This window comes from Capra hircus, chromosome 8 (assembly GCF_001704415.2).
Source record: "Capra hircus breed San Clemente chromosome 8, ASM170441v1, whole genome shotgun sequence".
In the NCBI taxonomy this organism is placed as follows: domain Eukaryota; kingdom Metazoa; phylum Chordata; class Mammalia; order Artiodactyla; family Bovidae; genus Capra; species Capra hircus.
This window is the reverse complement of record NC_030815.1, coordinates 88522020-88535437: the sequence shown is the minus strand read 5'-3', so window position 1 is coordinate 88535437 and position 13418 is coordinate 88522020. Positions and strand designations below refer to the sequence as shown.

The 13418-nt window shown below is 41.1% G+C and overlaps 1 protein-coding gene across 6 annotated transcripts in view; it reads left to right on the top strand.

Moving 5' to 3' along the window:
* SECISBP2 (SECIS binding protein 2) overlaps positions 1-13418 on the top strand; it is a 38449-nt gene that overhangs the window by 14917 nt on the left and 10114 nt on the right. For 5 of the 6 annotated variants that reach the window (XM_018052521.1, XM_018052520.1, XM_018052519.1 and 2 more), the window contains 5 exons: positions 681-803; positions 2111-2200; positions 3471-3603; positions 11645-11811; positions 12525-12672. In XM_018052521.1, the coding sequence (XP_017908010.1) occupies positions 681-803; positions 2111-2200; positions 3471-3603; positions 11645-11811; positions 12525-12672 (661 nt within the window). The remainder of the gene's footprint in view (positions 1-680; positions 804-2110; positions 2201-3470; positions 3604-11644; positions 11812-12524; positions 12673-13418) is intronic. The other variant, XM_018052517.1, reaches the window with a different exon arrangement.

Below are 13418 nucleotides of genomic sequence, written 5' to 3'. Positions count from 1 at the left end.
AGAGCCGCCATTCTATTGGAGAGCGACTAGCTGTCTGCAGACCAAGACAGAGTTTGTCAGATGGGGATTAGTGCTCCAAAGACGATGGAGAGTGAGAGGTTAGATAGAGGTGGGATGACTCTTGAGCTAAAATGAGGAAGTAAATGGTAGTCTAGATCCAGCTATGTGAGTGTTAAGTGCAAAGGGCCTGAAGCTAAAGCATACTTGACCTGACTGAGGAAAGGCCAGGGGGCTGAGTGGAAAGTGAAGGTGGTGAGGTCAAATTCTGCAGGTCTTGGATGAGCAGTCACAGGCTACGTTGGTGATCCTGAGGTACAGTCAGGTTTAGGAGCCTTTGGGCTGTGGTGATGGAAGTGGCATACCTGGACTCATGGAAGGGCTTCAGGTTGACATCAGTAGGGTCGTTATCATGACCTCCTCAAGCTGAAAACTTAGGTCCAAATCCACCTGTTTCTGCACAGTTGGATGTGGCATCTGCTTTAATGGATTTTTTCCTTCAGAATCATTCTATCAAATGCTGGCTCTTTGGAAAATAGGGAGTAAGTCTGAGTAAAGTTGCCATGTGGTTGTACAACTTGATATCTTAATTTTATTCTGATGCATGGAATTTAAATGTTTATTGAATGCTCTAAAAACCATTATTTTTGCTTTTTTTGTTTTTGTGTTGTTGTTGTTGTTAGTCCAAAGCATCACAAGGTGGCAGTCCTGAGCAAAATGAAGCCTCAAGAAAGAATAAGAAAAAGAAAGAAAAATCTAAATCAAAATATGAAGTCCTGACAGTTCAAGAGCCACCAAGGATTGAAGTACATTTATATTTATTACTCACCTTGTATGATATAATAAGTGTGTCTTCCTTAATAGAAATACAGGTTCTATTAAGAACCAGAAATTACTGGTTGCCCAAGTAAAAAGTCTCTAACATTTTTTAAAATAATTGTTTTCCTAGTGCTAAAAAAATAGGTATCACCCACTTTCTTCACTCCTTCAATTTGGTGTCTCCAGCACAGTGCCCATCTCATAGCAGGCACTCAGTAAATATCTGAAAAGAATGAATGAATGGTCTAGAGACAAAACCTCCTGTATTGAAATTTAGCGGTGTGTATGCCATACTACTAATATATACCGTACCCCTCAGTGTCTTCTGACCTGTTTTTCCTTTGCTTTGGCATGCTTGCTTCTGCAGGGCCTCCTTTTCTATTTAGATGTCTTGCTATAACGTGCTCCACTATAGAGAGAAATTAACAATATCATAAATCTGTTGTGGGCCCTGGTCAAGAAGAGAGTATCGCGAGCTTCCAAAAGTGTGCTTTAAATTGTTGTCCTGTGATACTCCAAGAATGTCCTTGTTCTCCAGGAAGCCATCCTGGATTCTGATTATGTTTCTCCTGGGTTGGGAATTATCAGACTCAACAGCCTGGTGCTGACAGGAAGGGTCTCAGCAGTGCTCCCCCCGGCCACCAACTTAGGGTCAAGCCCAAGGTATTCCCACAAACTTGAGGGGCTCCCAGGGCTTTTGAAACATTTCCTTGAGAATAATGGGATTGCCTATTTGAAAACCTGCGACTGCATTAGAGCATTATTGTTTGGGCCAACAAATAATTCATATTTCCGCCCCTCATTTTTCACATGATTTCTCCAGGGCGCCTAAAATATTGACAAAAGTACATTAAACATTTTTAAATGATTTAAACACTGTTTAGAGACTTGTTTGTTTTTTCTAACCTAGGATCAGCACACAGGACAGGATGCTTAAATCTCCTGTGTCCAAGTTGATGGTTTCCCTAAAGAAAACATAGTTGAAGGATGGTGCTTGAATACTCTTGTGCCAGGATGGTTAGAGGCAGCTCGTAGACTGCTTGGTGAACCCATCCTTGAGGCCCCGCGCTCTCTGGGGGCAGGGGCATTCAAACTGAGGTCTTTTAAGTTTGTTCTAAAAGTGAAATAAAGCCAAAGTAGTTACATTAGTTTTTGTTTTTTTTTTTAATAATAACTTTGAGCACTTCTATGGGAGATTTTTATGGAAAGAAAATACGAGCAAAGAAAAGATTGTAGTTGGGCTTATTTGATTCTTGTGATGTGTGAAGAGCTAAAGGGTATGTGGTTTACTTAGGATGCCGAGGAATTTCCCAATCTGGCAGTTGCATCTGAAAGAAGAGACAGAGTAGAGTCACCGAAATTTCAGTCTAAACAGCAGCCACAGGTAATTTTTAGATTGAAACCACAATTGGTTTAGGCTTAACTTTTCTTGCTAAACTAAAACTCTCAAGAACACCCCCTTTCCAGACGTCTTCCTTTATGGGCACAGGTGGTTTTGTTCTGATTCATTTCTTCACTGGGGAACCGTATCCAGGGTGTTGAAACAAACTTGCTCTTAAGCCAGAACTGCTTCCTCACTTTCGAAATTAGATGATTGGTTACTGCTGTATCAGAAAGGAGGGGAACACATACTGCTTGTCTAAGTTTGATTTAAAGAAAAAACATTAACTTAGTGTATTCAGGAAATAGAAGAATCCTTTTGTGAGGCAGTTCTGTCTGACAGAAGCATAGTCAAGTAGTCAGGATCAGAGAAAGAGATGAATCTCCTTGTACCTCAGCCCCACTGTGGATTCAGGAATGAGTTTGTAGTTCATAATCTAGATGGGAACTTGTGTCCTTTGAGCATTTTCATTGTCCTTTTGCCTCTCAAAGCGGGGTGGTTTTTTTCACATTTATGAAGAGTAAGATTCTTACCCCTGTAGCTTTGCATTCCCATGTTGTAGTTTGGGCATCTTCCGTCCCGCAGAGGTCTCTAGGTGCCAGTACTGTGCTTAGCACTCCCCTCTTGCAGTGAGTGCTCACCCAGTGTGACTTTGGCATCAGGGAAGAGAACAGTGGCTGAAGGGCCAGAGTGGAGGCACTAAAGCACCAGAGACAACATGCCCATACAGCCTTTATATAGTCTCAAAACCCATGTCACAGTTATTTCAGAAACGACACTTGTTTAGAGTATATCTGACTTTGTGCCTAAATTTAATACTTTGGACTTGTGTACATTTTTTGCTGTGCCCCTGTGATTTCATGGTAGGTAGCTTTGCTCACTGAGGCAGTTGGAGGGCAAAAGGCGCTAGTGAGGCAGCAGTCCTAACCAGCTAGCCTCACGCAGACTCTGCAGCCAGGGACTGTATTCCAGCCTTTGTTCCTTATCTGTAGGTGTATGCTCTTATTTATTCATAATGGAGATGCAAACAGAAATGCCAGTGGCTTAATTAAACTCGCGTTAAGAAAGGAGAAGGAAATAAGCAACCTCGGTGGTAATATTGGCAGATAATTTGGAATTGATGGGTCTTTTCTTTAATTACTTTTAATATCAAGATTTTTATAGTCTCTGTATCTTTTTTTATCCTTAATTATATGGCTTTTTGTTATAAAATGAAAAGTACAGTTTGTAAAATAAAGTATTATGAGTAAACTTCTGATTTTTAACTTTTTAGAATAATTTTAAAAGTAGTAGAAAGAAAAGCCAGATTCCAGTACAGTTGGATTTGGGAGGAATGCTAACCGCACTGGAAAAGAAGCAGCACTCCCCGAATGCAAAGCAGTCCTCCAAACCAGTGGTGTTCTCAGGTAAAAGAGCTTGTTCATTTCAGACAAATAATTGATGTCTTTTTCAGGTAACTGTTTTGTAACGGTCTTCTCTTGTAATCAAAAGTTGAATGAGTGAAAGTCACTTAGTTATGTCCAACTCTTTGCAGCCCCATGGACTGCAGCCTTGCCAGGCTCCTCTGTCCATGGAATTCTCCGGGCCAGAATACTGGAGTGGGTAGTTGTTCCCTTCTCCAGGGGATCTTCCCAACCCAGGGATCGAACACAGGTCGAATTGCAGGCAGATTTTTTACCATCTGAGCCACCAGGGAAGCCCAATCAAAAGTTATTGATATATAATCAAAATAGTGTAGTGCTGGAATGAGGATAGATGTAGACCAGTGGAATAGAATTGAGAATCCAGAAATAAACACACGTATCTGTGGCTAGTGAAATTTTGATTAGGAGTGTTGTTTATTAAAAGGACAAAGAACAATCACTTAAAAAATGGTACTAGGACAACTGTTTTAGCATTTCCATATGCTAAAACAATAAAGTAGTGCTGTTAACCTCACACCATATACAAAAATTAACTCAAAATGGATCACATTTAAAATATGAGCTAAAACCTTGAAACTGTTAGAATAAATAAAACAGGATAAATCTTCATGACCTTGGATTAGATGATGCAGTTTCAGAAAGGACTCCAAAAGCACAAACAACAAAAGCAAAAATAGGTAAATTGGATTTCATAAAAATTGAAAACTTGTACCAAATGATGTTATCAAGACAGTAAGAAAACAACTTGCAGCATGGGAGAAAATATTTAAAAATCATTTATCTTATAAGCATTTAATATACAAATATATAGGAATTCCTATAGTTCAATAACTTTTATTACAAAATGGGCAAAGCTCTTGAAAGACATTTCCCCATTAGAAGATACACATATGGCCAGTAACACACAAGATACTCACACGATTAGTCATTAGAGAAATACAAGTTAAAACTACGTTGGAGGTAATTCTTCAAACTTACTATGATAACTAGTCAGAAATGTGGAAAACAACAAGTGGTGGGGATTTGGAGAAACTGGAACTGTTGCTGATGAAAACATTAAATGGTGTAGTTGGAAAACAGTTTGGAGATTCTAGAACGCTTAAGTAGAGAGTTGTCGCGTGACCTAGCAGGTGCCCTCGTCTGAATGTATCCGAAAGAATTAAAAATAGAAACTCAGTCACTTGTACACCAGTGTTCATAGCAGCATTATTTGTAGTAGTTCAAAGGTGTAAGCAGCCCAAATGTGTATCCACAAATGAATGGGTAAACAGAAGGTGGTATATACATATAATGGAATACTCAACCTTAAAAAGGCAGGAAATTCTATCGTAGAAAGAATGTAGATTAGAGGTTACCAGGGGTTGAGGGGAGTAGGGAATGAGTAGTTACTGTTTAATGGGGACAGATTTTTATTTGGGGGCATGAAAAAGCTTTGGAAATGGGTAGTGGTGATGGTTGCAACAATATTTTGGACATAATTGATGCCACTGAATTGTGAAGTGAAGAATGGTTAAAATAGTGGGTTTTATATGTTTTTACCACAAAAATTTTGAAGTTAATTAAGTGTGATGGTTTTAAGAAATACGTTTTATTAAAAGATGGGTTTTCCACTGGATGTGACGACCTGGTGAAAATCTTATAAGTGCCCTGTGCAGGTTATAAAGCTGCATTTGGTAGGAATGAATTACCTGCTTGTCCCTGGGAACACAGCAGGTGGCAGTGTTAACTCCTTAGTGATGTAGTCATTTTCTCTGAATCATGCCTGAGAGCCAAGACAGTTAAAATTGGTAATATGTCATACAGAGAAATAATGTTCATTTGCCACCATAGTCTTGTAGATATGTTTCTCTCTGAGGTGGTTTAAAAGTGAAAAATAGGATCCAGGAAATGATGAAGCTTACTTTTTTTTTTCCTGAAGCATTTTAAAGCAGTTCATCATGTAATTTTACTTATAAACCCCTCCTTCTGGAGAGGGAAATGGCAACCCACTCCAGTATTCTTGCCTGGAGAATTCCACGGACGGAGGAGCCTGGTAGGCTACAGTCCATGGGGTCTCAAAGAGTTGGACACGACTGAGTGACTTCACTTTCACTTTCTGGTGATAATTTTATTATGGCATCAATCCTAGAAAGGATAAACATAATTTGTTCCCTCAAGGGAAGGGAAATAGAATATTTTTGTTTTTTCCAGAAATTTTCAAGCATCTGGAAAAGCTGAATAAAATCATGCAGTGAATACCCATGTACTCACCACCTAGACTGTACAGTTGTTCCTAATTTTCTCAGTCACATAACTTTTCCAGAGGTCAGCCAACTATATCCTGCTGGCTGTGAGTGTGTATGTGTGCTCAGTTGTGTCTGACTCTTTGCACACATACAAAGAGTGTGTGTGTGTGTGTGTGCACTGTAAGCTCACCAGGCTCCTCTGTCCATGGAATTTTCCAGGCAAGAATACTGGATTGGATTGCCATTTCCTACTCAGGGGATCTTCCCGACCCAGGGGTCAAACCCATGTCTCTTGTGTCCCCTGCATTGGCAGATGGATTCTTTACCACCACACCACCTGGGAAGCAACCTGGATACTTGTATTATTAGAACACAACCAACACACATTTATTTAAGTATTATCTGTGGCTGCTTTTGAACTAGAATGGCATATGAGTGTTGAAATACGTATGTTCATTAGCTTAAAATATTTACTCTCTGGCCCTTTAAGGAAGTTTGCTGATCCCAATCTATCCATCAGTTTATCCAATATCAGTTTACTTGTATTTTATTTTTGCTGCATTTCAAAGTAACTGGCAGACATCAGTGTATTTTACTCCCAAGCATGCATATCATTAATAGAGTTCAGTATTTGTGATTCCTATTTTCCTTTGGTGGCAAAATATGCATTTAATGACATGCACAGATCTTAGATGTATCATTTTAAGAGTTCTGGCAAATATATAACTTTGTAACCCAAACTTCTGGCTGTGTAGAACATCATCATCACCTTTGAAATTCCAGCCCCTTCCCATCCCAGTCAGTCCCTGCTGCTACTTGCAGGCAGCCAAGGTCCTGATTGTTTTTTCTGCCATTTCCTGCCATAGACTCTTTTTTCCTGCCCTAGAACTTAATATAAATGAAATCTTAGTTTGTTGGTGGAGGTGGAAATTTTTTGAAGCTGAAAATTCTAAAATTCTAAATGCTGTTTCTCATATGGATTATTTTATATGGGCTGCTGAATGGTATAGTCAGAAGTTTCCTAAATAGCCTTCTCATAGGTATACCAGAAGTAAGTCTTAATGAGTTTCATAGTGACCTTAATTAAAAGCCCAGAGTACAAATTTAAAATGTGTGAATGCAATTAATTTAGTCCAAGTATACAGTGGCTGAGGCACCAGTTGACAACGTGTCCCTGAACCCAGTATTTATTTTTCATGCAGTATCACCAGGACTGCCAGCAATGGCACTACTTGGGAGCAAGCTGAAAGTGCAGGTTCTGGGAACACCTCTGATGTGGTATAGTTAGAACCACTTGGTATGGGATGGGCAATAGGTGTTTTTAACAAGCACACAGTGGGACTTTTGGTTTTGTTTTGTCCTTGTTTTTCACTTTTTGTGGTGGAACATTTAAAACATAGTCAAAAGTAGAATATGATAAAGACTGCCACCATATGCCCGTTACCCAGCTCCATCAGTTACCAACATTTTGCCAGTCCTGTTGCATCTGGAACTCTGTTATTTTCCCCTGAAGTACTTGTAGACATCATGTCATTTAACCTGGAAATACATCAGTCAGTATCTCTAATAGATGGTGATTTTATTTTTAATCCATTCTGCCATTCTCCCTTCTAATAACAATAAAAATTATTTTTTTGTTAGCATCTTGTATCCAGTCTGTATTTAAATTTCTTTCTCAATGAAATTGGTGATTTTTTTCATTTCAGGATCATACATCACATGTATGAATAATTCTTAAATGTATCAAAGCTTAGGATCACTGCCTTCTTAGGTATTCCTCCTTCAAATTTACTTTGCTCAGCGTCTGTTTGGGAAAGGTCTGCAGTGTTGGCCTTTCCAGAAAAGTCAGGAAAGTGCTTGGCCAACCTCTGATTCTAAAAAATGTAGTTTCTTGGGGAGCCTGCAGGGAAGCATGTGAGCTACTAACTGAATGTTCTAGACCTCCAGCCAAAGGCAAAAGCAAGACAAGTGAGGGAACTACCTCTGAGGCTATATAAAGTGGCTCTTTTGCAGCTAGATTCAAGTTGGACCTTTTTAGATGGAATTGTATATGAAGTCCGAGACAATTTGGCAAGAAGTAGGGGCCCGCAGTCAGATGATATTTTTAAGTAGCTTGAGGTTGTTAGATTGTAAGGTTGATTATTGGGTTGTTGGATTTTGATAGTATTGAAAGGATATTTTGGCCACAGATCCCAGTAATGCCCAGATACTGACATGTCCATCATCAGTAATGGAACCGTTCTTATCAGAAAAAGTAAAAATTAGCTGAGAGGAATTCAGTTTCTCTTTATTTTTAGATTCAGTTCAGTTCAGTTCAGTCACTCAGTCCTGTCTGCCTCTTTGCAACCCCATGAATCGCAGCACGCCAGGCTTCCCTGTCCATCACCAACTCCCAGAATTCAATCAGACTTACGTCCATCGAGTCAGTGATGCCATCCAGCCATCTCATCCTCTGTCGTCCCCTTCTCCTCCTGCCCCCAATCTGTCCCAGCGTCAGAGTATTTTCCAGTGAGTGAGCTGTTTGCATCAGATGGCCAAAGTACTGGAGTTTCAGCTTTAGCATCATTCCCTCCAAAGAAATCCCAGGGCTGATCTCCTTCAGAATGGACTGGTTGGATCTCCTTGCAGTCCAAGGGACTCTCAAGAGTCTTCTCCAGCACCACAGTTCAAAAGCATCAATTCTTGGGTGCTCAGCTTTCTTCACAGTCCAACTCTCACATCCATACGTGACCACAGGAAAAACCATAGCCTTGACTAGACGGACCTTAGTGGGCAAAGTAATGTCTAGGTTGGTCATCACTTTTCTTCCAAGGAGTAAGCGTCTTTTAATTTCATGGCTGCAGTCACCATCTGCAGTGATGGTGCAAAAAATAAAGTCTGACACTGTTTCCACTGTTTCCCCATCTATTTCCCATGAAGTGATGGGACCAGATGCCATGATCTTAGTTTTCTGAATGTTGAGCTTGAAGCCAACTTTTTCACTCTCCACTTTCACTTTCATCAAGAGGCTTTTTAGTTCCTCTTCACTTTCTGCCACAAGGGTGGTGTCATCTGCATATCTGAGGTGATTGATATTTCTCCTGGCAGTCTTGATTCCAGCTTGTGCTTCATCCAGCCCAGTGATTCTCATGATGTACTCTGCATATAAGTTAAATAAGCAGGGTGACAATGTACAGCCTTGACACACTCCTTTTCCTATTTGGAACCAGTCTGTTCCATGTCCAGTTCTAACTTGCTTCCTGACCTGCATACAGGTTTCTCAAGAGGCAGATCAGGTGGTCTGGTATTCCCATCTCTTTCAGAATTTTCCACAGTTTATTGTTATCCACATAGTCAAAAGCTTTGGCATAGTCAGTAATGCCAGAAATAGATGTTTTTCTGGAAGTCTCTTGCTTTTCCCATGATCCAGCAGATGTTGGCAATTTGATCTCTGTTTCCTCTGCCTTTTCTAAAACCAGCTTGAACATCTGGAAGTTCATGGTTCAAGTATTGCTGAAGCCTGGCTTGGAGAATTTTGAGCATTACTTTACTAGCGTGTGAGATGAGTGCAATTGTGCGGTAGTTTGAGCATTCTTTGGCATTGCCTTTCTTTGGGATTGGAATGAAAACTGACCTTTTCCAGTACCAAATACTCCTACAAGGGGCTTTCTTGCCAGAACACAACTTAAAGACCTTTGGTGGCTTATATCTATTCTGGAGTCCAGGTTTGGTCTTCCCAACTGGCTGAGCAGATTAATGAGGAGGTGAATGCTTTTACCAGCAGCATAGGGAAGAGTAACTTTGGCCACCTACCAGTGTCTTTAAGATGTGTTTCTGGTAGACAGCTTATAATTAGAGCTTTCTGTTTAATCCAGGCTAAAAATCTCTTCCTTGTTGAGTGTTGTGCTTTGTTCATTGTTCATTCATGTTTAATGCTTTTGTTACAGCGGTTGGATTTACTGCTGTTACTATTTTTTTTTTCTGACTCTTTCATGTCTTAATTTATTCCTCTGTTCCTTTTTAACTGTTTTCTTTTATGTTAAATAAATACATAGTACCATTTTGATTCCTTTGATTTTTTTCCTTTACTTAAATTTCTTAAAAGTAAGAAAGTAAGTTGTTGCTTATAAATAAATCAATCAACAAATTCAGTCCTTGTTTACCTAGAAACGTCTATATTTTAGATTCGTTTTTTGAAGGATAGTTTCACTGGATATAGAATTCTTGATTGACAGGTTTTCCCCCTCACGTCTTTGAATGTCATTCCATTGCCCTCCTGCCTCCGTTGTTGCCAGTGAGATTACTTACTTGTCTTGTTGTTGCACTTTCTGTAATGTTTGTTTTTCCCTTGCCGTTTTTGTTTTGACCTTCAGCAGTTTGACTATGATGTTTCTATGTGGGAATCTCTATACGTCCTACGTTTGGTTGAGTAATATTTATCCTATTTTGAGTTTGTCAGTTGAAATATTCATTGAATTTGGGAAGTTTAGAGTCATTATTTCTTCAAAATATATTCTTTTCTCTTTCCTCTCCTGGCACTCACATTATATATATACACTAGTATACTTGTTGTTGCCCCACAGGTCTCTGGAGGCTCTTTAAAATCTTTTCTTTAAATTGAATGGTTTCTGTTGATTTATCTTCACGTTCATTGATTTTTCTACCATTTCCAATCTTCTGTTGAGCCTTTCTCCTTTATTATTTGTATTTATTGAAATTTTGGGTTTATTATCTTGTCTCACAGTTGCCTTCATTTCTTGGTCAGCTGGGGGCACTCACTCAAAGACAGTTTCTGTTAACTTCCTTTTTTCTTTAGGGTGGGTTATACTTTCTTGTTTCTTGGAAAGTTTCACAATTTTTTGTTGAGTAGTGACTTTTAGTTAATACATTGTTGCAACTGGGTATTTTATTTTTTCCTTCTGAAAGTAGTGGTTGTGATGGGGTGCTTTTTGTCTTGTGTAAGGAACTGCCTGGTCTGAGTCTGGTTGCTGCCTTCCCCACAGTGTGTGGTTGCTGATGTCTCTGCCTAGTTGTTGTTTTCTTGTTTTTCGGTCACCTTTCCAGGAGTCACTCCTGTGTCTACGCAGTACTTTAAAAACATGTACCAAGATTAAGGAGGGTGGGTAAAATATATTTGGAAAAACACTGACGGTTGTTGAAGCCGGACAGTGAAGACATGGGTTTGTTGTTATACATTCTCTTTTATTTGGTGTGTGTTTAGAAGTTTTCCTAATTAAAAAGTTGGGGGAAAGTAGGCACAAATTAACTATTCCCTTGGAACAGGAACAAGATGGGAAGTAGAGCAGAACCACAGTGTGCAGTGGAAGTGTTTGGAGCAGTGATCGTGATCATATATTTACTCTGCAGGGAATTTAGGAATGTATGTCTAGAAAACTGAAGAGAATCAACTCGAAATATTGCTAGGATCTTAAAGGGCCTTTTAAGATAGTGAGGTAGAATGTATACATATATAAACATGAGGTAGAAGGAAGCCAGTGGCCAACTTCTGCAAAGGCAAAGTAAGCTGAAAATCATGGAGTAAAAGAGGCAAGCTACCTGGAAAAGCTCTTCATCAAAAAATGAGACCCAAACACATCATCAGACTTAGCTGAAAAATGTTTGATTTTGATTGAGGTTGAGGTTTGATTATGGGGATAGGAAGCTGGTTCCCTCAGGGACAGCTTGATGGGGATGAGGAAGGTTGTGGGGGTGGGTGGGCAGCACAGGGAGCTCCTGAGACAGATCTGCAGCGAGCCTGCCTATGGAGCCTGGCAGGTGGTGGGTGGCAGCCTGAGCTGTGTGTCCCTGCTGTGTTGCAGTTGGGGCAGTGCCCGTCCTCTCCAAAGACTCCATGTCAGGGAAGAAGGGCCACCGCCTTGCCCAGGTGAAGACCCCGCACAACCCGTTAGACTCCACCTCCCCCATGACGAAGAAAGGAAAGCAGAGAGAGGTCCCCAAGGCCAAGAAGCCAACCCCGTTGAAGAAGGTGTGTGGCGTTTTGTTTGAAATCGGGCGCGAGTAAACTTGTAGGCTGCTGTATCCATTCTACTTCTTTCGACTCTTAGGTTTTTAGATTTTTAACATTTACTCTCATTTGAACCTGCTCTTAATCAAGATGCAAGCATGATTCTCTGAAAGATGATCCCTCGCTCTCCCCTCATGGTGTGCAGAGCAGCTCAGCTGCTGGAGGGGGAGGCCTTATTTATTTATTCATTTTATACATATTCATGTCCATACTTCGGAGTGACATGGACAGAAATCCAGAAATGGGGGGAGTCTGTTCTCCTTTACATTTTTTACCCTCATCTTAACCCCGAGGCATTGTATCTGATGCTCTGATTTGGTAAATACTGGACACTTCCTGCCACATGTCTTTGATTTAACTCTCAAAGCAGCCTGTGGGGTATGGTGAGTCTCAGATGGAGGAAGGCGTGCCTTGCCTGGGGTCAGATTGAGCTGCACAGTTGCATCAGAGCCCAGGTCTCATATGCGCTGCTCTGTTTCCCCAGGGGAGCCTGCTGTTCCTGGGCCACGGGTGAGAGGATTGGGCTGCTCACAGGGAGGGGGCAGGCGGCGGGGGAAGTAAGGGCACAAATAGGTACAGTGCCAGCCAGCTGAATGTGGGTGGCTTATTTCACAGAAGAGCTTATTTTCAGATGTGAGTGTTTAGGTGTTTCAGTTGTTTATTTAATTTTAAAGATTATTTTGAAAGAACGGCAGGAGAGAAAGCAGCAGCGTCTCCAAGAAAATGCTCTGAGCCCAGCTTTTCCCAGTGACGACGTGCAGGATGTGCGAGATGAAGAGAGCGGCGGTGACGACCAGCTCCTCAGGCCGCCTGACGTGTTAGGTATTGAGTTCCACTGGTTTGCTTCTTAAAGAATCCCTCGGTGGGAGTAACCATGTACACAGCCAATTGTCTGGCCTTTGCCCAGCCCCAGTCCCTGTGTGGTAAAAGCAAGTGGGCCTTGAGCTTAGGGAATGCAGACGTTTTTCAGTGTGCTAACTTGACAGTAAGAGGACCTCCCTGTGAACAAGTGGAGCTTCTGGTGCCTCTGCTTTTTGGGGCTGTGAGAGAGAAAGGGGTGAAGCCCCTGAGCTTGATGGTGATACTCGATGGTCCTTGCAGTTTGAAATGGCCATGAGAATTAACACCGTTAACTGCAAAAGCTGCTTGCCCACAAGTGTGTGAGATATGGGTTAAGTTAGCTTCTTATTGACTTATCCTTTCAGAACAGTACACAGATCATACCCAGTTCAGAAGTAGAATGGCCCCCCAGTCCCCATGATTCTGGTCCAAGGCCTCACCCCTGTCTGCAGTTCACCCATAAGCTTTCAGGCTTCATTCCAGTGGAATCTTAGGTGTTGTTCTGGCCGGCAGTATGTCTGTGGCCTGTAAAAGTAGTTCCTAATTGTCAGTGCGGCATAGCATTCAGGTGTACAAACATGCCAGGTGGCACGTGGGTGTTGTGCGAGTTTCCACATGGGCTCCGTTAGAAGCAGAGATGCTGTGGCAGCTTGGGGTGTATATAAGAAATGCGAGCACACCTCCTGCTGGAATTTCCCCCTGGTGCATCTCCAGCTTGAGTCCACTGC